The sequence below is a fragment of the Pelodiscus sinensis genome, chromosome 6 (assembly GCF_049634645.1).
Source record: "Pelodiscus sinensis isolate JC-2024 chromosome 6, ASM4963464v1, whole genome shotgun sequence".
NCBI classification, from domain to species: Eukaryota; Metazoa; Chordata; order Testudines; family Trionychidae; genus Pelodiscus; species Pelodiscus sinensis.
The window spans coordinates 96,896,656-96,920,293 of NC_134716.1; the positions used below are offsets into that span (position 1 = coordinate 96,896,656).

General features: G+C 46.1%; 1 protein-coding gene across 4 annotated transcripts in view; it reads left to right on the forward strand.

Annotated features, from left to right (window-relative positions):
* Window positions 1-23,638, forward strand: part of SLC38A9 (solute carrier family 38 member 9) — an 89,885-nt gene that overhangs the window by 60,078 nt on the left and 6,169 nt on the right. For all 4 annotated transcript variants that reach the window (XM_006139553.4, XM_006139554.4, XM_014581752.3 and 1 more), the window contains 2 exons: window positions 165-313; window positions 21,702-21,791. In XM_006139553.4, the coding sequence (XP_006139615.1) occupies window positions 165-313; window positions 21,702-21,791 (239 nt within the window). The remainder of the gene's footprint in view (window positions 1-164; window positions 314-21,701; window positions 21,792-23,638) is intronic.

A 23,638-nucleotide genomic window follows, 5' to 3' on the forward strand; every position in this document is an offset into this window, starting at 1 on the left:
CCTTAGGTTATATTTAGTTGTATTCAAGCTGTACAAGAAAGTTCCATTTTATATCTTTGATTTGAGAAATACAATTCATACTTCCTTTTTTCTCCCTCACAAGACTTGTTAGGAATCTAAAATCACTGTTGTCAATCCTGCCTAATTAAACTTTCTTATCTTAGAATTTTTTAGATAATTTTCCTAGCAATGACATCCTGACATTTGTTGCAAGATTGTTCCTGCTGTTCCAGATGATAACTGTATACCCTCTGCTGGGCTATTTGGCACGAGTTCAGCTATTAGGACATGTCTTTGGCAATGTTTACCCCAGGTAAGGACTCTACTCTGTGTCAAGGGGTTCACATATGATGCTTCACTGGTTTCTTGTGGTGCCAGAAATTCTGCAAGCATTGTGGAATTTGCAGTGGGGAGAGGTAAGTATTTCTGTTTTGCAGTGACATTTTTAATGGCCATGTTTAATGATTGGATGAGCATGAAATATAAGCCACACTTTTGCCTTTGGAAGTGGGCCCTACAGGTCAGGACTCTGACACATGTTGTTGGGGCAGGATGAGAAATCTTGTATTTCAGCTGCCTGTTGTGTGGACTGCTTAAACTGGGGAACGGGCTCATAGAGCTTAGGAACTCAGTGGGACCTCTCCAACAGAGTGGACACTGACTAGGGTTCTGTGCATTGTGTCCCTTCTGACTCCCTGCTTGTGACTCTGTGATCCCCATGCCCTTCCCTGTGTTTTCATCTGTTGCCTCCCCCCATTTGCTTCAGCCCTGGGTTCAGTGGCTTTTCCCCTTAGGCTGGGGGAAGGGTCTTCAGATCTGCATTTTCAGATGTGGGTAGGTTTGCACACCACCCTCTCAGGAACTCAATAGGTGTCTGTTCTGTGAATAAACAGGCAAAGCCAGAAGTCTGAGGCAAGAGAGGAGCAGGAATAGGAACAAGGACAAGCACAGCTGTGGGCATGGGTGGCATTGATCCGCTCCTAAACTGTTATGGAGGAGTGGGGGAAGGCTTATGAGCAGGATTGCTAAAGCAGTATCTAGCTTGGCTGTGGCAAATCAGTTGGCTGAGGCAGTGCAGCTGGGTTCATTAGTTGCCTAGCAGCACTGTTAGTCAAGGAGCAGGCCAGCAGTTGCTTTGGGCTAGTCTGGTCCCTGACACTATCCAACTGTTTCTTCCCAGCTGCAATCAGGAACAGAGTTTAGATAAAGGATAAGTATTCCTCTCTGGGCAGAATCTGCTCTCTTGTGTTGACTCCATAACTCAGATTGGTTGAAGGGGAATTTTTTTGCTAGTTTACATTCCAGCAGATTCCCTTAGCCAAACCAGTGCTACTCAGTTCAGACATTTTAAACAGTTATAGCTTACTTGACCCAATAAGGACAAAAAGAGCTCCAGGAGATCTCCATAGGCAAGTCTGATAATTCTTTACAGAGGAAGAAAGGGAATGCCTCATTGCTCTGATCTGTTGTGCTTGGCAAAAAGTAAGCTATCTCACAAATGTTCCAAAGGAAAACTTGATCTTTTGAAGAGAGTGGGTTCTCCTCACTGCCATGTTCCACTTCCTGGTACATAAGTGAAGGATTTCCACCATTGCTCTCCCCATCTCCGAAAGATTATTTCAAATAGATTAGCCCTCTGGCAGATACTCACACAGTGAATTGTGTAAGTGTCTTTTTTTCCATATGTTAGCCTTGCTGTTTTTCTTCACAGGTAATTGAAGGAGTTAAGTCAAAAGGACACAGGCCTGCTGATGTGGGGGTAGGCGGGGAGCGGGTAGGCAAAGAGGGCAAGTACATCAAGACCCGGTAATTCTAAGGAGCCTGCAGCTCCAGCTGCCATTGCTGCAGCCAAGCCCCAAGCCCTTTAAAGTGCTGCACAGCGAGCTATCAGCGGCCCTTAGGACCTCCTTGGGAGGTAGGGGTGCCATGCTCTAAGCTGTGCTGGGGGGGACACCCCGCAGTCTGGCAGCACTGGTGAGCTGGCTTCCCTCAGCTTTGTCCCTTCCGCCTGAGGCCTTGCGTTTTCCGGGAGTGCAGAGCCAGCCCCCGCCACCTTTCCCAGGGGCCTGCCTGGCTGAAAGGGCAGGTAACATTCTCGTGGTCATGACATTGCCAGGATGCATCCTGAGTTTATAGAGTGCTAGTGTAGGAATTACCACACTGGGTCAAACCTAAAGGTCATCTATTCTGGCATCCCGTCTTCAACAGTGGCCAGTACCAGATGGTTTAGAGAAGGTAAAAAAATGTTGTAGTGGAATTATGGAAAAATTGGACAATTAAAAGGAAGCATCTTTCTACTCATTACTTAATGATTGGCTTATACTCTGGGCATGAGTGTTTTACGTCCTATCTAATGTAGCTGTGGATGTTCTCATTGCCTTTATAAATGGCTAATCCTTTTGGAATCTCACTGAGGCTCTTGGCTTTCATGATATTTTGTAGCAGTGGGTTACCTATATGTTGTGGGTTAGGTATAAAAAGAAACGTCTGCTCTTCAGATTGCTTTTTAGCTGTCTTCATGTCCACCTTGTGTTTCATCTGCCATGTTTTGTGCTTTCAACTGGCATCACTTAGGCTGGGTTTCCAGTTAGGAAGAATAGCTCTCTTTGGCTTCAGTGACCTGGTCAGGGACACAACTCCATGTTTGTGTGTCCCTAAGCCTCTGACTGTCAAAAATTGTCCTGTTCTGACCCTTTATCCTAAGTGCCACTCAGTAAGAGGACAGAGTTAGGGGTGGAACATAAATGGCTTTCAGCCATCTTTGTTGCGTCCAAATTGTGGGACCATCTGGGGCCCTGCCTGGCTTCCAATATAAATTAGAGCAGCATTGGGAGAGTTCTAATGTGTGTTTGAATGCAGTGATTCGTAGGGGACTTTTCTGGCAACCAAATATAGCTCGTGGGCCACAAGCTCATCTAATCCTCTAGCCTCTCCCTACTATATTTTCCATGATGGGGGCTGTGAAGGGTCAATCCTGAGTCAACTATTTCTCACCAGGATGCTTACTTCAGACTGCTTCCAGAAGCAGCTGGTACATCCCTCCAGTTCCTTGGTGCAAGGACACCTGGGTGTTTCCACACCCTGCCCCTGCCTGTGGCACAGGCACAGCTCTAAGCTCTGGTTCTGCAGCTCACATTGGCCACAAACTGTGGACTATGGGAGCTGCAAGGGTGGTGTCTATGGATGGGGGCAGTGCACTGTGCTCCCCTAGCCTCCCCCTTGTCTAGCAGCCAGAGGGGGACACTAGCAGCTTCTGGGAGCTGCCTGAGGTAAGTGCTGCATGGACCCTGCTCCTCAACCCCTTGCTCCAGCTCTGAGCCCAACCACCTCTAGAGCCTGCATCTTCTCCTGCACTCCAAAACACTTAGCCCTAGCCCAGAGCCCCTTCTTTCATGGCAAACCCCTGAGCCCAACCTCCTGCCCTAGACTAGAGCTCCCTCCCACATCCTGAACCCCCTCAGCCTCTGCTCTTTATCTGCACCCCGGCTCCTGCACCCCAACTCGGGCTCAGTTTGGTGAAAATGAGCAAAGGTGGGGAAAGTGCGTGGTGGAGGAAGGGGGGGATGGAGTAACTGGGGGCAGACTGTAACTGGGTGTTCTGTTTTTTGCAGTTAGAGAGTTGGCAACCCTAATGGCGATCATTCAGGTGCTCAATGTAAGACCACACCTCCTCTAGTCAGATTATACCCAAACAGATTGTACCTACCCTACTGCTCAAAATTCTGTGTAATAACCATCCTTTTGTAGGCTGTTTCTCTCAAAATTCCTAATATTTGAGAGCCTTTCTCTTGCAGCTATTGTGTCTGACCTTTGTGTGCCTGGAGCTCTTCTCTACAGGCCTCTTTTATTAGTTACCGTCTTTTAGCAAATTTAACCCCGGCACAGTCGTGTATACCATGTGGGTTATACTTGTGCGCGGGGTATACAAGATTCTTTTTTTTACTGAAATAGCAAAAACCGGGGGATATATTTGAGTGCGGGGTATAGTTGCTAAAATATGGTAGTTGTAAGGATAACTTTGTTTATAGGGATTTTGTTTTCATCTTTTCACACACATCCTCCTGAATTATATCAAGACTAAAATGGTCATTCTTCCCTGTGCCCTCTTTGGTAGAGGAGTAAATGAGGTATAGCCTGGAGATTATATGGGCCGTGAATTTGTACTTAAACACTGTGTCTAGACTACATCCGTCTGTCGACAGAGGGATGTAAATGAGGCACTTAGAAAGTGCAAACGAAGCGGGGATTTAAATATCCCACGCTTTAGTTGCATAATCGCATCACAGTGGTCTTTCGAAAAAGTGCCATTTTGAAAGTAAAACCGCGGTCTAGATGCGGTTCTTTCAAAAATGGCAGGCTTTTTTGAAAGATCCTGTAAACCTCAGAAAAAGCCTGCCTTTTTTTTGAGAGAACCACGTCTAGACCGTGGTTTTACTTTCGAAATGGCGCTTTTTCAAAAGAGTGCCATGACGCAATTATGCAAATGAAGTGTGGGATATTTATATCCCCGCTTCATTTGCACTTTCAAAGTGCCTCATGTACATCCCTCTGTCAATCACAGAACCATAGAACTGGAAGAGACCTCAGAAGGTCATCAAGTCCAGCCCCCTGCTCTAGGCAGGACCAATTCCAGCTAAATCAACCCGGCCAGGGCTTTGTCAAGCCGAGACTTAAACGCCTCTAGGGATGGAGACTCCACTACTTCCCTAGGTAACCCATTCCAGTGCTTCACCACCTTCCTAGTGAAATAGTTTTTCCTAATATCCAACCTGGACCTCTCCCACCACAACTTGAGACCATTGCTCCTTGTTCTGCCATCTGTCACTACTGAGAACAGCCTCTCTCCATCCTCTTTGGAACCTCCCTTCAGGAATTTGAAGGCTGCTATCAAATCCCTCCTCACTCTTCGCTTCTGCAGACTAAACAGACCCAAGTCCCTCAGCCTCTCCTCATAAGTCATATGCTCCAGCCCCCTAATCATTTTGGTTGCCCTCCGCTGGACCCTCTCCAATGCATCCACATCCTTTTTGTAGTGGGGGGCCCAGAACTGGACACAATACTCCAGATGCGGCCTCACCAAAGCCGAATAAAGGGGAATGATGACAGCTCTGGCTCTGCTAGCAGTGCTCCTCTTAATGCAACCTAATATGCCATTAGCCTTCTTGGCTACAAGGGCACACGGTTGACTCATATCCAGCTTCTCATCCACTGTAACCCCCAGGTCCCTTTCTGCAGAACTACTACTTAACTGGTTGGTCCCCAGCTTGTAACTTTGCTTGGGATTCTTCCGTCCCAAGTGCAGGACTCTACACTTGTCCTTGTTGAACCTCATCAGATTTCTTGTGGCCCAATCCTCCAATTTGTCTAAGTCATTCTGGACCCTATCTCTGCCCTTAAGCGTATCTACCTCTCCCCCCAGCTTAGTGTCATCCGCAAACTTGCTGAGGGTGAAATCCATCTCCTCATCCAGGTCATTAATAAAGATTTTGAACAAAACCGGTCCTAGAACCGAACCTTGGGGCACTCCGCTAGAAACCGACCGCCATCCTGACATCGAGCCGTTGATCACTACCCGTTGGGCCCGGCCTTCTAGCCATCTTTCTATCCATCTTACCGTCCATTTATCCAATCCACATTCCCTTAACTTGCTGGCAAGAATATTGTGGGAGACCGTATCAAAAGCCTTGCTAAAGTCAAGGTATATAACATCCTCTGACTTTCCCATGTCCACCGAGCCAGTTACCACCTCATAGAAGCTATCAGATTGGTCAGGCACGACTTGCCCTTTGTGAATCCATGCTGACTATTCCTAATCACTTCCCTCTCTTCCAAGTGCCTCAAAAAGGATTCCTTAAGGATCCCTTCCATGATTTTTCCAGGAACCAAGGTGAGACTGACCAGCCTATAGTTCCCTGGATCGTCCTTCTTCCCTTTTTTGAAGATGGGCACTACATTTGCCCTTTTCCGGGATTTCTCCCGATCTCCACGACTTTTCAAAGATAATAGCCAAAGGCTCCTCAATGACATTTGCCAACTCCCTCAGTACCCTCGGATGCACTAAATCCGGACCTATGGATTTATGTACGTTTAGCTTTTCTAAATAGTTCCTAACCTGTTCTTTACCCACCAAGGGCTGTCCATTTTCATCCCATCTTGCGTCACTTAGCGCAGAATTCCAGGAGCCGACCTTGTCCGTGAATACAGAGGCAAAGAAAGCATTGAGTTCTTCAGCTTTCCCCACATCAACTGTCACTAGGTTATCTCCTTCATCCATTAGGGGCCGCACACCCTCTCTGATCACCCTCTTCTTGTTAACATGCCTGTAGAAACCTTTCTTGTTTCCTTCACATCCTTAGCCAGTAGCAATTCCATTTGCGCTTTCGCCTTCCTGATAACCCCCTGGCATTCTTGAGCTATACCTTTAAACTCCTCCCTGGTCATTTGTCCAAGTTTCTACTTTTTGTAAGCTTCCTTTTTGTGCTTAAGTTCACCAAGGATTTCCCCTGTAAGCCAATCCGGTCTCCTACCATGTTTGCCTCTCTTGCTACATGTCGGGATGGTTTCTTTTTGTGCCTTCAATAAGGCTTCTTTAAAATACTGCCAGCTGTCCTGGACTCCTTTGCCGTTCATGTTAGCATCCCAGGGGATTCTGCCCATCAGATCTCCGAGGGAGTCCAAATATGCTTTTTTGAAGTCCTTTTACTACTCTCTTTTCTTCCTTTGGTCAGGATCCTGAAATCTACCATCTCATGATCACTGCTTCCCAGGTTAGTGATAGAAATGTAGCCGTGTTAGTCTGGTGTAGTTGAAACAAAATACAGGACTATGTAGCACTTTAAAGACTAACAAGATGGTTTATTAGATGATGAGCTTTCGTGGGCCAGACCCACTTCCTCAGATCAAATAGTGGAAGAAAATAGTCACAACCATATATACCAAAGGATACAATTAAAAAAAGAACACATATGAAAAGGACAAATCAAATTTCAGAACAGAAGGGGGATGCGGGGGAGGGGAGAAGGTAAATGTCTGTGAGCTAATGGTATTAGAGTTGATAATTGGGAAAGCTATCTTTGTAATGGGTAAGATAACTGGGGTCTTTGTTGAGACCCACGCGTAGAGTGTCGAATTTTAGCATGAATGACAGTTCAGAGGATTCCCTTTCAAGTGCAGATTTAAAAGGCTTCTGAAGCAGGATGCAGGTAATTAAGTCGTTGAGTGTCCTTTCTGGTTGAAATGGCAAGAAACTGTTTTTTCTTTGTGATCCTGTCTAATATCTGTTTTGTGGGCATTGGTCCTTTGGCGAAGTGTCTGAGACGTTTGTCCAATGTACAAAGCAGACGGACACTTTCGGCACATGATAGCATAAATTATATTTCTGGATGCGCAGGAATATGTATTCTTGATCTTATAACTCACTTGGTTAGGTCCAATAATGGTATCAGCAGAGTGAATATGTGGACAAAGCTGGCAACGGGATTTGTTGCAAGGGAAGGTACCAGGGTTGGTATTAGTGTGGTATGTCCTGTGGTTGTTGGTAAGAATCATCTTGAGGTTAGGTGGTTGTCTATAGGAGACTATGGGTCTGTCTCCCAGAGCCTCTTGGAGTTTAGTATCCTGTTCCAGTATAGGCTGTAGTTTATTGATAATGTGTTGGACAGGTTTAACCTGCTTCCTAGGTTGTCATCCACCTCCACTTCCTCTATTAGTTCCTCCTTGATTGTGAGCAGAAGGTCAAGCTGTGCATGGCCCCTGGTGGATCCTTCAGCACTTGTGTCAAGAAGTTATCCCCAACATTCTCCAAAATCTTCCTGGATTGCCTGTGTACTGCCGTATAGGTTTCCCAGCAGATGTCAGAGTGATTGAAGTCCCCCACAAGAACCAGGGCCTGCGATCTGGAAGCTTCGCTCAGTTGTCCAAAGAAAGCCTCATCTATCTCATCCACCTGATTCAGTGGCCTGTAGCAGACACCAACCACAACATCGCTGCTGTTGTTTGCTCTTTTAAACCTAACCCATAGACTTTCAACAGGTTTTTCTCCCTCTTTATACTGGAGTTCAGAGCAATCGTAGTGCTCTCTTACATATAGTGCAACTCCTCCTCCTTTTCTCCCCTGCCTGTTCTTCCTGAACTGTCTATACCCTTCCATGACAGCGCTCCAGTCATGCGATTCATCCCACCAAGTCTCTGTTATCCCAATTAAATCATATTTCTTGGACTGGGCCAGGGCCTCCAGTTCTTCCTGTTTGTTGCCCAGGCTTCTCGCATTAGTGTACAAACACTTCAGGTAACCAGTTGATTGCCCTATCTTCTCCATTCGAAACAGGGGTCCTCCTTTCTTGCTCCTTCCTCTCTGCATTTCTTCCCGGTATTCGACTTTCCCACTCCCCTCAAGGTTTTGGTCACCGTCCCCCAACGAACCTAGTTTAAAGCCCTCCTCACTAGGTTTGCAAGCCTGCCCGCGAAGATGCTCCTTCCTCTCTTTGTTAGGTGGATCCCATCTCTTCCTAACAATCCTTGTGTCCGGAATAGAGTCCCATGGTCGACGAAACCAAAGCCCTCTTTGCGACACCACCTGCGCAACCACGCATTTACGTCCTCAATTCGATGATCCCTGCCAAGTCCTTTCCCTTCAACAGGGAGGATGGATGAGAACACAACTTGCGCTCCGAATTCTTGGATCCTTCTTCCCAGTGCTACATAATCCACAGTAATCCACTCAAGGTCATTCTTGGCCGTATCATTAGTTCCCATGTGGAGAAGCAGGAAGGGGTAGCGATCTAAGGTTTGATCAACTTGGTAAGCCTCTGTGACATCCTGAATGCGAGCTCCTGGTAAGCAGCCCACCTCTCGAGATTCCAGGTCCGGACAGCAGAGGAATGGCTCAGTCCCTCTTAGGAGGGAGTCCCTGACCACCACCACCCGTAGTTTTCTCTTGGGGGTGGTGGCCGTGGAACCCCCATCCCTAGGACTACGCGTCTCACGCCTTCCAGTAGATGGTGTTCCCTTCTGGTTTCTTCCTTGTGAGGTCCCTTCCAGAGCTTTCAGCACTGTAGAGCCTGTGGAGAGAGCTTGAAAGCGATTACTTACCTCTATAGCATTGTGGGATTCCCGTGTTGGCCTTTTTCCCCTTCTAGAAGTTACATGCTGCCAGTTCTCTTCTTGGTCACGTACTGCCCTCTCTGGCTCCTCTGCCTGATGTGCTTGAAGGATTAAACGCTGCCTTCTATCGAGGAAGTCTTCATCCTCTCTGATTGAGCGTAGGGCCGACACTTGGGCCTCTAGTCCTCTAATTTTTTCTTCCAAAATGTCGACCAACTTGCACTTCATGCAGATGAAATCCATTCTTTCTTCTTTCGGGATGTCCCCGCGGGTGCTCCACTATGGGTGCTGGGCTTGCCCCGGCACCGCAGATGGAGACTTGTCATTAGCAGTGTCCGGCCGGACCACGCATGTGCCGCAGGCTCGCGGCTTTCGCGCTCTTTCTGTCGCGTGGTCCGGCCCTCCCGCCAGTTCCTCTTCACCGCCTCAGGCTGCAGACGCCTGTAACCGCGCTCCTCACTCCACAGAACTAGACTGCTTCTACTTCTCCCTTCTCCCTTTTCCTCCCTCTTCCCCATAAAGTAAAATAAATAAATAAATAAAGTTTCTTTCAAGAGAGGAAGGACAAAGAAAGAAAGAACTATTGGGAGTGAAAGCAGAGACCGCTCTTACCCTCCCGCCTCTCAGCTGTTCTCCTGTCAGCTTCTCCGTATATAGCTCGGTTCACCTTTTTAAAAAAAAAAAAAAAAAAAAAGAGAAGACAGACTGTTAAGATAAAAAGAACAAAGATAGCTGGGCAGAGCCATTACCGGGCTATCAGCCTTAACAACCACCTACTGTTCAAAAACAAAAGATAAGAAGCAGCTGGCTGCCGACAAATGTCAGGGACCGGCTTTAAAAAATGTGGCTCCTGCCGGGAGGCAATGCCAGCCACTGAAGGCCATGCAGAGTGTATTTGTTGCCTGGGAGAGTCTCACATCCCCCAAAAGAGTCACCACTGCTCAAGGCTCACCTCCAGAGCCAGGAAAGACAGGGAGAGGCGCCTTCGTATGTTCCTCTTCGATACAGCTCTACAGCCGTGGCAGGCTGACTCGAATCAGCAGCCTCTTAAGCGCCAGGCTTCCTCCCCTACTGCGGGACTTCAAAGGAAAAGGACCTTGTCCCCAGCAAGATCCCTGCCAGCTGCCTTTAATGGCAGGGACAGCCAGGCAGAGACACCTGGGACCTCTGGCATTCCAGAGCCATGTCCCCCTGCCTCAGTGGCTTCAAACCATAAGTGGCTGCAGGAGTCTGCAAAGATGCCAGCTCCCCAGCCGGCATCAGCACAGTCGCTTCTCCCTCCTCCAGCGTCGAGCGTTGAGCCGGTGCCGGGAGCAGCCTCGGACCCGACCACGGCACTGGCCCTGACACCGGCCCCGGCACCGCCTTCGAGTCACCGCACGGTGCCGGACTGCACAGCGCCGGCCTGTTCCGCGGCCAGCGCGGTGCCGATCGCTCCTGCACCAGGAGTCGATCAATTCAGCGGCTAACGCTTCAGCGCATGCCGCAACTCAGTCACCTCGGAGCCCTGCAGCTCTCCGTTCCCCACGCCGTCGCAACTGCTCCCACTCCCGCTTCTTCTCCCCGGCACCGTCCTCTTCTCTGCAGGCACTGAGATCCCCTCGCCGGTCTTCTCATCGGTGCCGCTCTCCGCGCAGGTCGTCGAGACTGCCCTCCCCGTTTCTAGCTGCTGCATCTCCCCATCGCAGGCACCAGTACAGACATCTCTCTGCTTCTCCTGCCTCGTCCAGGGCATCACACCTCCACTCCTGCTCGCCATGCTCCCCGTACCATTATCGGTACGGAAGCCGCTCCAGCTTCCATGATGACCGTTCGCCACACCATGGCTCCTACCATCGCGACGACTGCAACTTTCGACCGGTTTCATCTCCTCCGGAGGTTGCAGTGAACCCCGATGACAGCTCTTCTCCAGACAACCTCCGTCAATTCCAAGAATTATTTAAGCGGGTAGCGATTACACAGGAGATTCCGCTGCAAGAGCTCAAAGATAAGCAGCATAAGCTTTTCAGGAATCCCCAACCGCGACACAGTTCACGCCTCGCCATCCCTCTCGACGAAGGCATCCTGGAACTGGCTGATGAGGTGTGGCATGCTCCAGCATCGGCCCTTCCCACCAACAAAAGAGCAGACAAGAAATATTTCGTGCCACCAAAGGGCATGGAATTCCTCTTGGCCCATCCACGGGCTAACTCTTTTGTAGTCGACGCAGCTCAACAGAGATCTAGAGCCCCTCACCTCAAACACCAGGGCTCTGATAAACACTTAAAAAGGCTCGACGTCCTGGGCAGGAAGGTATACACCTCAGCGACTTTACTCCTCAGAATCGCCAATTACTCGGCGCATCTCTCCAATCATACATTCGATACATTTCACGCCTCACTCCTCTCATGGATCATCTCCCTGATTCAAAAAGAGAGATCCTGAGATCAGTCATCCAAGAGGGCTACACATCAGCTAGAACGTCCCTCCAGATGGCCATGGACGTGGCTGATACTGCTGCTCGTTCTGCCGCTATGGCTATTGTTATGCATAGAGCTTCTTTCCTTCAAGTGGCAGGCGTTCCAAAGGAACTACAGACAAAAGTTGAGGACTTACCCTTCGACAAAGATAAGCTCTTTGCAGAGACCATGGACGCAATCTTGCACTCATCTAAGGACTCTAGGACAACCCTGCGAACTTTGGGGATGTATACGCCCCCCTTTAAGAGACGTCGCTACTCACCCTATCAGCGCAGATATGATTACCCCTACATTAGACACCAGTGGCAACAGCAGCACCAACAACAGAGGCCTTTTGATAACCAGCATTCTCGCCAGAGGCCTCAGTGACGCAGAAACCCTACCGGCAGACCAAACATGCCTTCCAACAGCAAGCAACAGATTTGATGTGTTGGTCGAGGGCAAGCACACAGCCACAGGCAGCACCGTGAATCGTTCAACCCAACTATTCCACTACTGTCTAAGACCCTTTCTACATCAGTGGGCAAAAATCACCACGGACAAATGGGTCCTCGAGTTTGTTCAGTTCGGCTATCCTATCCCTCTTCAATCAGTCCGATGGTGGACCAGCCACACACACCTGCTGCCGGGCGTACCATTTCACCCTCAGCAGCCTCTCCATCAAATCACAACACCAAATCTCCCTACTAGGCTGGGGGGCCCACATGGGTTCCCTTTCGGTACAAGGCCAATGGTCCCCACAAGAAGCAAGGTTGCACATACACCTCCTAGAGCTTCATGCTATTTTCAATGCATGCAAATCCTTCCTCGTCTACATTCGGAATACCACTGTGACGATACTTACAGACAACATTGCAGCCATGTACTACGTAAACCGCCAGGGCGGCGCTCGCTCCCGTTCGCTATGCACGGAAGCTATCCGCTTTTGGAATTGGTGCATTCACCATGGGGTGACTCCTTTGGCATCCTACTTACCTGGCACCATAAACGTGATGGCAGACTTCCTGAGCAGACACTTCCACTCGAAACACGAATGGGAAATGCACGACGGCATATTACGCGACATCTTCCAACGTTGGGGGACTCCCCGAGTGGACCTCTTCGCAACTCCCGGCAACACAAAATGCCGCAAGTTCTGCACCAGAGCGGGCGTGGGCCATGCATCTCAAGGGGATGCCTTCCTCGTGACTTGGCGCGGACCCCTCCTTTATGCATTTCCCCCCATACCTCTCATTCCCAAGGTCCTTCAGAAGCTGAAGGCGGACAGGGCTACGCTGATCCTCATAGCCCCAGATTGGCCTCGCCAGCGCTGGTTTCCATTCCTGCACCTCCTCTCTGTGCGGACACCGATCCACCTTCTCCCTCTCCACGACCTCCTCACACAATACCGAGGATGCCTGAAACATCCCCAGATACAAATGCTGAACCTAACAGCATGGTTCCTAACTGGCTAAACCCACGTGAATCTCTCTGCTCTGCCACAGTCCAACACGTCCTAGTACAAAGTAGACAACAAACCACGAGGAAAACTTACCTTCACAAGTGGCACAGATACTCCTCCTGGTGTACCTCGAACCACCACGATCCAACACGTCCGTCCATTTCCTCCGTACTGGACTATGCACTTCACCTAAAAAGCAAGGGTCTTGCGTTAGCCTCCATCAGAGTGCACCTCCCAGCAATATCAGCATTCACACCACCTATAGAAGGCGTTTCTATCTTCGCCCATCCTACGACTAAACGATTTCTCAAGGGCCTTATCAATATGGACCCACCACGCAACCCAGCCCCTCCTGTGTGGAGCCTGGACCTGGTACTCGACGCCCTAATGAGGCCACCGTTCGAGCCTCTGGCGACCGTATCCTTACAATTCCTCACTTTGAAAATGGTTTTCCTGCTCGCAATAACCTCTGCATGCAGGGTTAGCAAGCTTTCTGCCATGATGGCCATTCCACCATATACGATTTTCTGTAGTGATGGGGTAGTCTTGAGATTACATCCGAGGTTCCTACCCAAGATTGTCTCCAATTTTCACGTTAATGAACCAGTCATCTTGCCAACCTTTTTCCCGAAGCCCCATGCCTCGCCACGAGACGCGGCCCTACATTCCTTGGACATACGCAGGGCCTTAGCGTTCTACATAGATCGTACTAAATCGTTCAGGCTTACGGACCATTTATTTGTCTCTCTGGCACACAGGTCAAAGGGTCAACGTCTGTCTTCCCAAAGAATTTCTAATCTTGTGACCGCATGCATAGTGCAATCGTACGCAACGAGTGGGTTACCCCTTCCGTCTCAACCACACGCTCATTCCACTAGAGCCATGGCCACATGTACAGCGTTCCACAGAGACGTATCTCTGAAGGACATTTGCAGGACGGCGAACTGGTCCTCTCATGAGACCTTCGCTAAGCATTATTCTATCTCTCTCTCTCACTCAGATGAGGCAGTGGCGACTGCGGTGCTCTCCACGGCGGATAAATAGGGTCTCCTTGCCCTCGTTCTGTTTTTGGCAACTACCGCTACTCAGTCACCCATAGTGGAGCACCCACGGGGACACCACCTCGAAGAACAACAGTTACTGCACCGGAGGTGAGTAACTTCGCTTTCTTCCGGGAGGAAGACACACATGGCACACGCTGCGCAGGTAACAACAGCAGACCCATCACCATCCATCGCTGCTGTCCTGGAGAAGGGATTTAAAAAGAAAGGCAAGAGAACCTCACGCCCTTCCCAACTCCCTCTCTAAACTCCCTGTTAGCACTCAGCTGTTCGCAAGCTCCTTGGTCGCTTCTCCACTGCCTTATAAAGCCCTGGAGTGCCTGAAAGTCCCTCCCCCTACCAAAGCTGTCAATCAGCAGAGGCTTCTAGAATTCAAACTTTAATTAGAAGCCAACAGTTTTCACCTACCAATCATAGCCAATCACAGCACAAACTCCATCAAGTAGAGGAGGAGGGCAAACGGGAAGTGGAAGAAAAAAAAAACCACAGAAGAAGGGATTTGCCTATTAGAAACGTACCAATTTCTGTATGAGATCAGACTAGTAGTCTGGCAGTGAGTTTCACAGACTAATTATGGGTGTTGCCTTTTTTATTAGCTTTAAATTTGCTACCTTTCTATTTAAATGAATCTCTCCTTATTCTTGTATTCAGAAAAGGTAAAGAGCAATGTGCAATTTACCTTCTGAAAGTCATCACTAGCATTGCCAGCTTTTGCAGTTTTACCGGAAGACTGAAGAAATCACTGGTAGTTCAGTTAATTCAGAGAGAGCCAGAATGGCTCAATAAGATCTGTCACCAAGACAAAAGAAAAGACATGACAGCAGAAGGAAAACGTCTAAATCTGGAACAAGATGAATATATGGGCTAAAACATTACAGCAAGTAATTGATGTTACATTCATGTGGATTTAATGGTGTTGGGATATAGTTAAATGAAAACTATAACGAACCCAAGATACTTTAGGGCATGACTACATGGCCCTGTAGCCTATATTATGGGGATCCGAATAGCAACATGCATTGAAGTGCTCCACTGAAACTCCCCCATGTGATCACTGCAGGCATGCACTTAAAGGTTCCCAGTTCGCAGTAAGGTAATTTTCTAACAGGAGTATATTAGTGTGAACTAGGCACTTTAAATTCATGCCTGCAGTATCCTCACAAGACACTCCCCACATTCCCCTTGTACACCAGAGCCCAGGGAGACCCAGGCTAGTAGATTGTGTGCTTTAGCCCTGTGAGTGAGGGGGGACTGGACCACCAGTGCAGGCTCTCCAATGCTGAGCCTCGGGCGTTGGACCCAGGCAAGCTGGGGGCCATATCTGGCCTCTGGGATTGAGGTTCCCCACCCATGATATAACTCCACAGGAACTTAAAGTATATAATAAAACTAGAAGACTTAGCCAGCATTGCTTCGGTCCTTTGGGGCAGGAGGCTGCAGGTGTGTGGGGTGTTGGGAGTCAGGCTTGGGGTGTGAGGAGGGGCTCAGGGCAGGTGATTGGGAGGAGGGGGAGCTTAAGAGATGGGGTGAGGACTAAGGGCAGGGCGAAGGGGTGGCTGCCAGCTTCTCTCTGGGGACAGGCTGCATACCCCACCTGCTGACTTCTCCGGTTGTACCCATGGAAGCTTCATGATCCCATCTACATGTTTTGTTAGTCTTTAAGGTTCTGCTAGACTGTTGTTTTTTAAGTTTTTCCGGTTACAGACTAACTTGGCTACCCCTCTAAAGCATTAGAGGTTTAATCTGTTACAAACAGATAAAGCTGAGCAAATGGATGTACTAAACAAAAACATAATGAAAAAACCAGTAAAGCTGATAGGCTTTAAGCCAGAAAGTTGACAGAACAGGATAAATCGGTTATCCCTCGGATTAGAAATAAAAAGGAAATTTAATAACTGGCATCCCATAGATCTCTAAAACATTTGCTAACTTTTTCCATGCTTTGTACACTTCAGAAAAGCCAAATTCTGAACTTCTAAATAGGTATTTGAGAAACGTGAAACTACCTCAGCTGTCAGAGGATAACATGGCAGCTCTTGATAGGTAAATGGCTGCACAGGAAGTTGAAGATGTAATTAATAATTTAAATCCAATAGAGCTCCCAATCCCAAGAGGCTTTCTGGGAAACATTACAGAGCTCTTAAGCAAGTGTTGGCCCTACTCTAACTGAATTATTTAATGGTATATTGCAGGGATTCCAGATTCATGGAAAGAGGCAGATATTGTGGCCATTTCTAGCGAGGGAAAAGATCTTACAAATTGTGCATCACAGACACATTTCTTTGATGTGGCTGCTAACATTTATGTCAAGGTGCTAACAAACAGATTGTGTCATTTTACCCACATGTGTTCACCCAGACCAGTCTGGATGTATTGCTGACCAGCACCTGTCAGATATATCAAAACTCTGAATTTGATTCATAATGTTTAATTCTTACAATTCTTCCTGTGTGCTGCTTTCACTGAACACTGAGAATGACTTTGATGGCCTGTAGTTGGGAGTACCTCGGCCAGATATTTTGGTAAGGTTTGGTTTTGAAAATGAGTATTACAGGGGCATATCAATCCTGTATGTTGATCTTCCGAGTATCTACTTTGGCTAATGGTCATCAGTCTCTTCCCTTTAATTTGTCTTGGTGTACAAAGCAGGGTTGCCAATTTGTTTGCTTTAGCAATGGAGTCATTTGCCATCTATGTGAGAATTAGCCCCTTGAGAAACATCTGTTTTAGAACACAAAATTGCTCTGTATACTACTAATGTCCTGTTATATTTGCAGGATCCAGAAGCCTCATTTAAAAATTATAGAAAAATTGACTTTAGAATTTGGGCAGGTATCAGGCTTCAAATTAAACTACAATAAAACTGAAATTTGGGGAATTAATGTACCTGAAAGGATGAAAACCAACCACTGGCAGCTACATAAATGTAAATGGATAAGAGAATCTTTAAAATATGTTAGGAATAAATATTGTGGAGAAACATAAAAATCTTTTAAAGGCAATTTTTACTCTCCAGTGCGGAATAAAATAACAAAAAAATTTTCTTGGGTAAGTAGGGTAGCCATGGTAAAGATGAATGTCCTCACAAAGTTATTTCAGTGGGTGCTGATTATTACTAGTCTCTTGGTTTCCACCAAGAAATTGCTAATAATGAAGAGTTGTCAAACAAAAGGCAGGTTTACAAAGCATCAGTCACGGAAAGAAACATTGGGAGCCCTGGCTCCTGTGTTAGGGCAGGATGTAGCCCAGAGAATGCAGGGAGCGGTACCCACAGTACTCCTCCTTGCCCTGACATCCAGAGGCAGCTTCCCTCCCTCCCTGCTTTTCTCAGAACCCTTCAGCCCACCCCATAGCATAAGTGTCCCCTTCTGGGCAGTGTTGCTGGCATTCCAGCTCTTTACCTTCTATGACAGTGGTCACCAACCAGTAGATCAGAATCTACTGGTAGAGCTTGGAGCCTCTGACAGGTGATCTTGATTGGTTTGGCCAGGAAGCTATCAAGCACTAGCACTTCAGTTGCCCCTCCATCCACTGTCCTGCTGCTCCTGCCCTCTGCCTTGGAGCTGCCCCCTGGGAGCCTCCTGCTGGTTGTGCAGGGTGTGGGAGGGAGAAGGGGGGGCACTGATGTCAGGGTGGCCTTCCTCCCTCCACTCCTGTATCTTATCTCCACACAGAGAGAAGGGGGTGCAGCGAGCTTGGCAGTACAAATCTGTCACTCACACAGTGTGTCTGTCTGTCTCATTCTCACAAACACACTGTCCTTCCCACTCATCTCCTGACCCAACATGTATGTGGGTGGTGGTTGTTATACTTTTACTGCTTGCAGACTGTTTTATTTTGCGGGTTTTGACTGGTCTGTTTATTTCATCATTTTCATTTCTCTCTTACACTTAAATTTAATTCTTGGAGTAGTGAGTTCTAAAATGCCTAACCTCTTGTGGCTGGAATAATTATCCCTATGGTAAATCCTGCTCCTGGAAATGGCTGGCATGTCCCTGCAGTCCCTGAGAGAGGCAGAGCAGGAGGTCTCCACATGCTGTCCCTGCCTGCAGACACCACTCCTGCAGTTCCTATTGATCAGTAACTGGGAGCCGTGGGCTCAGTGCCTATAGCTGGGGGGCAGCGCATGGCATCATGGAGCTATTGATGTGCATGCCAGCTGCCTTCAGGAGTGGTGCAGTGTCAGGGCAGGTGTAAGCCTGCCTTTTCCCCCACTGATTCACCACCCGGAAGCCATTTCAGCCAGAGCCTGCTTCATGAACCCCTGTCCCAGCCCTCAACCGCCCCTGCACCCAAACTCTTTCCCAGAGCTTGCACCCTGAAGCCCCTCTTGGACCCCAATCCTCCACCTTGGGCTAAGCCCTGAGCCCCTCCCACACTCCAAACCCCTTGGCCCAAGACCAGAGCTTGCACCTTAACCTCCTACCCCAGCCTGGTGAAACGGAGTGAGGATGGGGGAAGAAGGGGAATGGAGTCAGCAGGGTGAGGCCTTGGAGCAGGGGCAGGGCCTCAAAAATGGGTGTGAAGGAAGCGGGGAAGGGTATTTGGGTTTGAGGTAGATCTTGCGTTGCACTTAAATTGAAAAAGCGGTCTTGTGGTTAAAAAGCTTGGAGACCACTGTTCTATGAGGATAGTGGGTCCCCAGCCACAGACAGGTTTGCAAGGCTGCAATCAGAGAAGGAAGTATTGGAATGTGCTGAGCCCAGGCTCCTAGTTCCAGGGCAGGACACAACCTGAGAGCACAGGGAGAGGTACCAGAAGCTCCATGTGCCTCTTTCTCACTGCTGCCCCACACACCTGCCTGCTGTGGGATCCTTTCTTCTCAAGAAGGTTGTTAGTAAGTGATATTGACATTGCTGGTATCCAAATCCCATTAACATTGAATTAAATGTCATTATTAACCAAAAGTTGTTTAATTTGGGGAACACTGATAAGTAGCATCAATTGTATTTTATGTTAACATATGGACTTCATTAGTGCAACCGGCCATGTTTTTAGTGTCAGGGATGAGACAGGGATGCAGTGAAACAAAAACAGAAAATACAAAGGGTGAATTCTAAGTTTTAAGCTTGCAAAGTAAGGTGGGCCAGTGTTCCATAGTTTGGTTTATTTATGTATCACAATTAAGACATGATCAATTGGCTAAACAATAGACCATCCAAACACTAGGTAAAACTGGAACAAGAATGGAGCCCATATTAACTATTCATCATAATTGTTGGATTAAAAGAAAGTCAGGTCACTAAAAATAAAAAATTGCCCATTCATCTAGACCCCCTTAGAATTTTTGCTCCAGTTTTTTAAATTCTAATTACTTAGATACCTTTCCCTAGTTACTTTGATTAAAAATCGGGAATGTATCTTTAGGATGTATGTTGCTGTTTGTTGTGGGCAAAGAGCAGAGACTAGTCAGTTGGGGCAGCTGTTCCTGGTTCTGAGCTGAAATCCTACCTATAGGTATGTAATAACGTAAAGATTTCACATTTTCAGTATTTATAAATCAAACATTTTTATGGTGAAATCTAAGTCTGAGCTGGCTCTAGCTGGACCTTTAACAAGCACTTCAGGAGTTAACCCAGAAGCAGGCTGGAACAAATGGTGTATACAATTCATAATGAAAAAGATGTTAAGAAAACAATCCAGATGGAGGGGGATTTGGATAAAGAAATTGATCTAGTTAAGTTATTCTCTGTATGGGAAATGGGATATATATCTTTAATTTTTGCAGCTCATAATTTTTACATATATTACTGCATAGATTACTCCAATTAGTATCAGTCATATCTTTGCTATTAGGAAGGTGCTTGGTTGGAGAGGCTGCAGGAAGAGGGAATGTTCTTGTATACTTGTTGACTCGGTTCATGAATTTAGATGATTTTGGGAGGAAATCTTATTAAGACAATTAATCTTATGACAAAATGCTGGCTTCCTGGTGGTCCCCTGACTTTCTTGCTTAATGCTTCAGTAAAGATTTACCATTTAAATAGAAGTACAAATTACTTTTTATCTTTTGCCATTACTCTATATTGCATATTATGGGAAATACTTGACTCCTCCTGTGGTAGTAAAATATGGTGTGTCCTTGTAATGGAAAAGCTTTCACACCAAATATATACCCAAGAAAAGTGCTTAAAAAAAAGATGGGCATTTAGAAATTTGGCCACCCTTTCTAGTGTACTCAGAGAAACAGAGCTTTCCAGCCAGCAAGCCAGAATCTTTAACCAGGTTCTCTGAATACTAACTAGATGATGAATAAGTAATAGATGATGTAGTATGTTCACGTTTTATTGTAATTTTGCCTTAATATAAGTTTCAAATATTTGGTGTTTTTCTTAAAGCCCCATCTAGTATTTCTCCAAGTTCAATCCAATGCCTTCCTACCTTTGTGCTACTATTAAAATGCTCGTTGTTTAATTAAGGATATTAATTTTACTCTTTCTGAGAGTTCCTTTAAGAACAGTTGTTAGTGCTGTCTATTTTAGTGTATTCTTTTATGCTTAAGTTATCCACTCTTGCCATAAGCTTTTATAAAACTCCTTCATTTTAATAATTTTCACTTCCTAGCTTGTAAATTAGCACTTAACATTTCAGACCCTTTAAAGTGGTCACTTATGCAGTTCAAGTGCAACACACTTAGAAGCTAATCTAATTAGAGACTGGCCTTTTCCATCAGAAAAATACACTTTTATGTGTAGGACAAAAAAATGGTGACTGCAATCAAAATGTAATAAACACAACAGAAGAGTGGGTAAAAACAAGCCATAAGTATTTGTCATTACTGTGTTTGGTATTTTTCATTCCCAGGTTAACAGCTGTGTGGCTAACCTATCCCAACATTTTCTAAGTCAAATCTTTCCTAATATTTGGATATTATAATGTTTTACAGACTCTAAAGGCAATTGACTTTCAAGTATTTTCTGGGTCCAGAATTCATGCACAGCCTCATCATTAGTATCTAAACAAAGTTAATACTTTTTGTGCATTAGAAGGTTCACACAGAAAACAAAACCTGTTCAAGTTTACTTACTAAACATAAGAGTGTAAAACACATTGTTTATCCGAAAAACAATCTAATAGAAATTATAGGTCATACCTTAAGTGAAGTTCAGAAACCTAAACTTTTACCTTATCTAGCAACCAAAATGTGAGAGGTAGTATATTAAAAACAAATCCTATGTATTCTATTTTCCATTCTATAATACTTTCCATTCTGTAACGTGTTTCTTTGGTGTCCATTAGTCCACTCATATAGCTTAGTTGATTCTCTAGATCCAGGCACTTCATTCATGTGGGAATTCAGTTATACAGTAATGTTTCTTTGTCTTCAAATGTTTCAGATGGATTTTCATATGCCAAAGTATTAAATGTGGTGGTTCCAGAAGAAATGTCGAATTATAAATTTCTGTGGAGAATTATTTGATTCCAAACATTTGAGTCTTTTTTAGAATCTGGCACTGGCAATGTTCTGTAGTGTCATGTCAACGATGAAATTAATTACCTCTAATCGGATGAGTCCTACTAATAGAGACACTACTATTGCATGTACATTTACATTTTAAAACAATAAGTGAAAAATGTTCTTATTTCATAGTAGTACTGTACATATATTAACTTTGTTTGCTCGCCTCCTCTCTCTAGTATATTCCACGTGTTGGTTCTGAACATAGCAGTTGTAGGACTTGGAGTGACAATTGCCATATTTTATCCAAATATAGGAGGTATTATAAGGTAGGTACCCCTTTCACTCTGAACTAGCCCTAAATAATAATTAAATGTAACTTTTGGTGTCGAAGACAAATTATCAGAGATAAAACTGTCTTATTTGTATTATTTATTATGAACACAGATTTGCAGAGAAATATCAGAGATTGACATGTGGAGCTTTGTATAATACTAGTTCTTAGAAAGGGACGTTGAAAGAGTAGAGATTAATGCCAGACAAATGTGAATTTTTAATTAAACTGACTACTGTTGCACTTAACTTCTTCAATTACTGTAATTGAGAGAGACCGAGAAAATATTGTTGATTTCTCTTCTGCATTTGGAAATGCTTTTGGAAAGTCAGTTCCCTCTGTTGTTAGTATGGCTCTTTTGCACAAAACGAGGAAAAGAAGGCATTTACAAAAAAATAGGAATATGTGTTTATAAAACCACTGCAATTGGCATTGGGACCAGTACAGTCACTGTAGCTGCTCTTCACTCACTCTCTGATCGGGCTGACTCAGATTTTTTTTAATTGTTATAATCTCTAGTTGTTTTATTTGTAGGTAAAATTTCTATCATCTGATAATAAAACTATAGGTTGAACCTCTCTATTCCGGCAGCCTCAGGATCTTACCGATGCTGAACCAGAGAATTTACTGAACCCCAGAAGGTCAATATTAGATAGAGGGGTGGGCAATATTTTTTCATGGGGGGACCACTTCAAGAATTTGGAAAGTGGTCCATGGTTGCACTCGTCCACTCCTATCAATGAAGGAGGTGCAGGGTCTGGGATGGAGGTTGGGTGCAGAAGGGAGCTTGCCGTAAGAGACTGGGGTGCAGGATTTTGGGTTGTACCTAGGACAGGAGGGTAATTATGACCCAGAGGTAGGGGATATGGATGCAGGAGGGGAGGCAGAGGTTTGGATTGCCAGAGGCTAGTTATGGCTGGGAAACTTAGCTAGTTAACTCCCAGCCAGCAGCCTTCTCAGGCAGACTCCCTGCCTGCTCTACCCCTTCACTGGCTGCATGGGCCATACGGTCTTAGAATAAATAATAGTCTAAGTGGGGGGGAAGGGTGTTTTGCAAGCTGCCTGTTGACAATAGTCAGCTCCCACTGGCTGGAAACCAGCCAATGTAATTGGACTGGGTCATCAATTGAAGACTCTTCCCTCCGTCCCTGGGCTTGCAGCTATTGAAACGGGTCCTGCAGCCACCACTCTTCTTGGCATGTAGGGAGCAGAGAGGGAGCCTGCCTAAGGCTCCCTGTTGTATCCATGGGCCAGACATGGCCCGCAGGCCATATTTTGCCCAGCCTGGGTCTAACAGCATTACCAACACTTCCTCTGCTTACAGCATTTAGTGGTAAATTAGAGCTAAAGAACAGTGCAGAACCAGAATTGGTGGCTGTAAATAAACTTTATGGGACTATGGGAAACTTGGCTCCACCCATAAGTGGACATCAGGCTAACTAAAATCATGCCAGATGTTGCCGAACTAGAGAGATTCAGTCTGTAGTAAGATTAGTCACTGAACATAAATTACATGGAGTATGCAGTATGCTTTTCCATATGTGAATTGATTCTGATTTTTGTTTATTTATTACTGATATTTGCCCCACTGTTTAGACAACCAGTTTTCAGCCTGTTGGTGGTTCATGAACTGTGGTGTTCAACTATTTGCTATTCTTGGGTGTGTGATTGGTTACCTAAGGCCATGTCTACAGTCTAGAGTTTTTCTGGGATACTGGAGGTATCTTGGAAAAACTCAGTCATGTCCAGGGAACGTGTCCGCTCTTCCGAATTTTTTTTGGAGGAGCAGACATGATTTTTTGGCATCCCTGTAAACCTCATTTTACGAGGAAGAAGGGATGT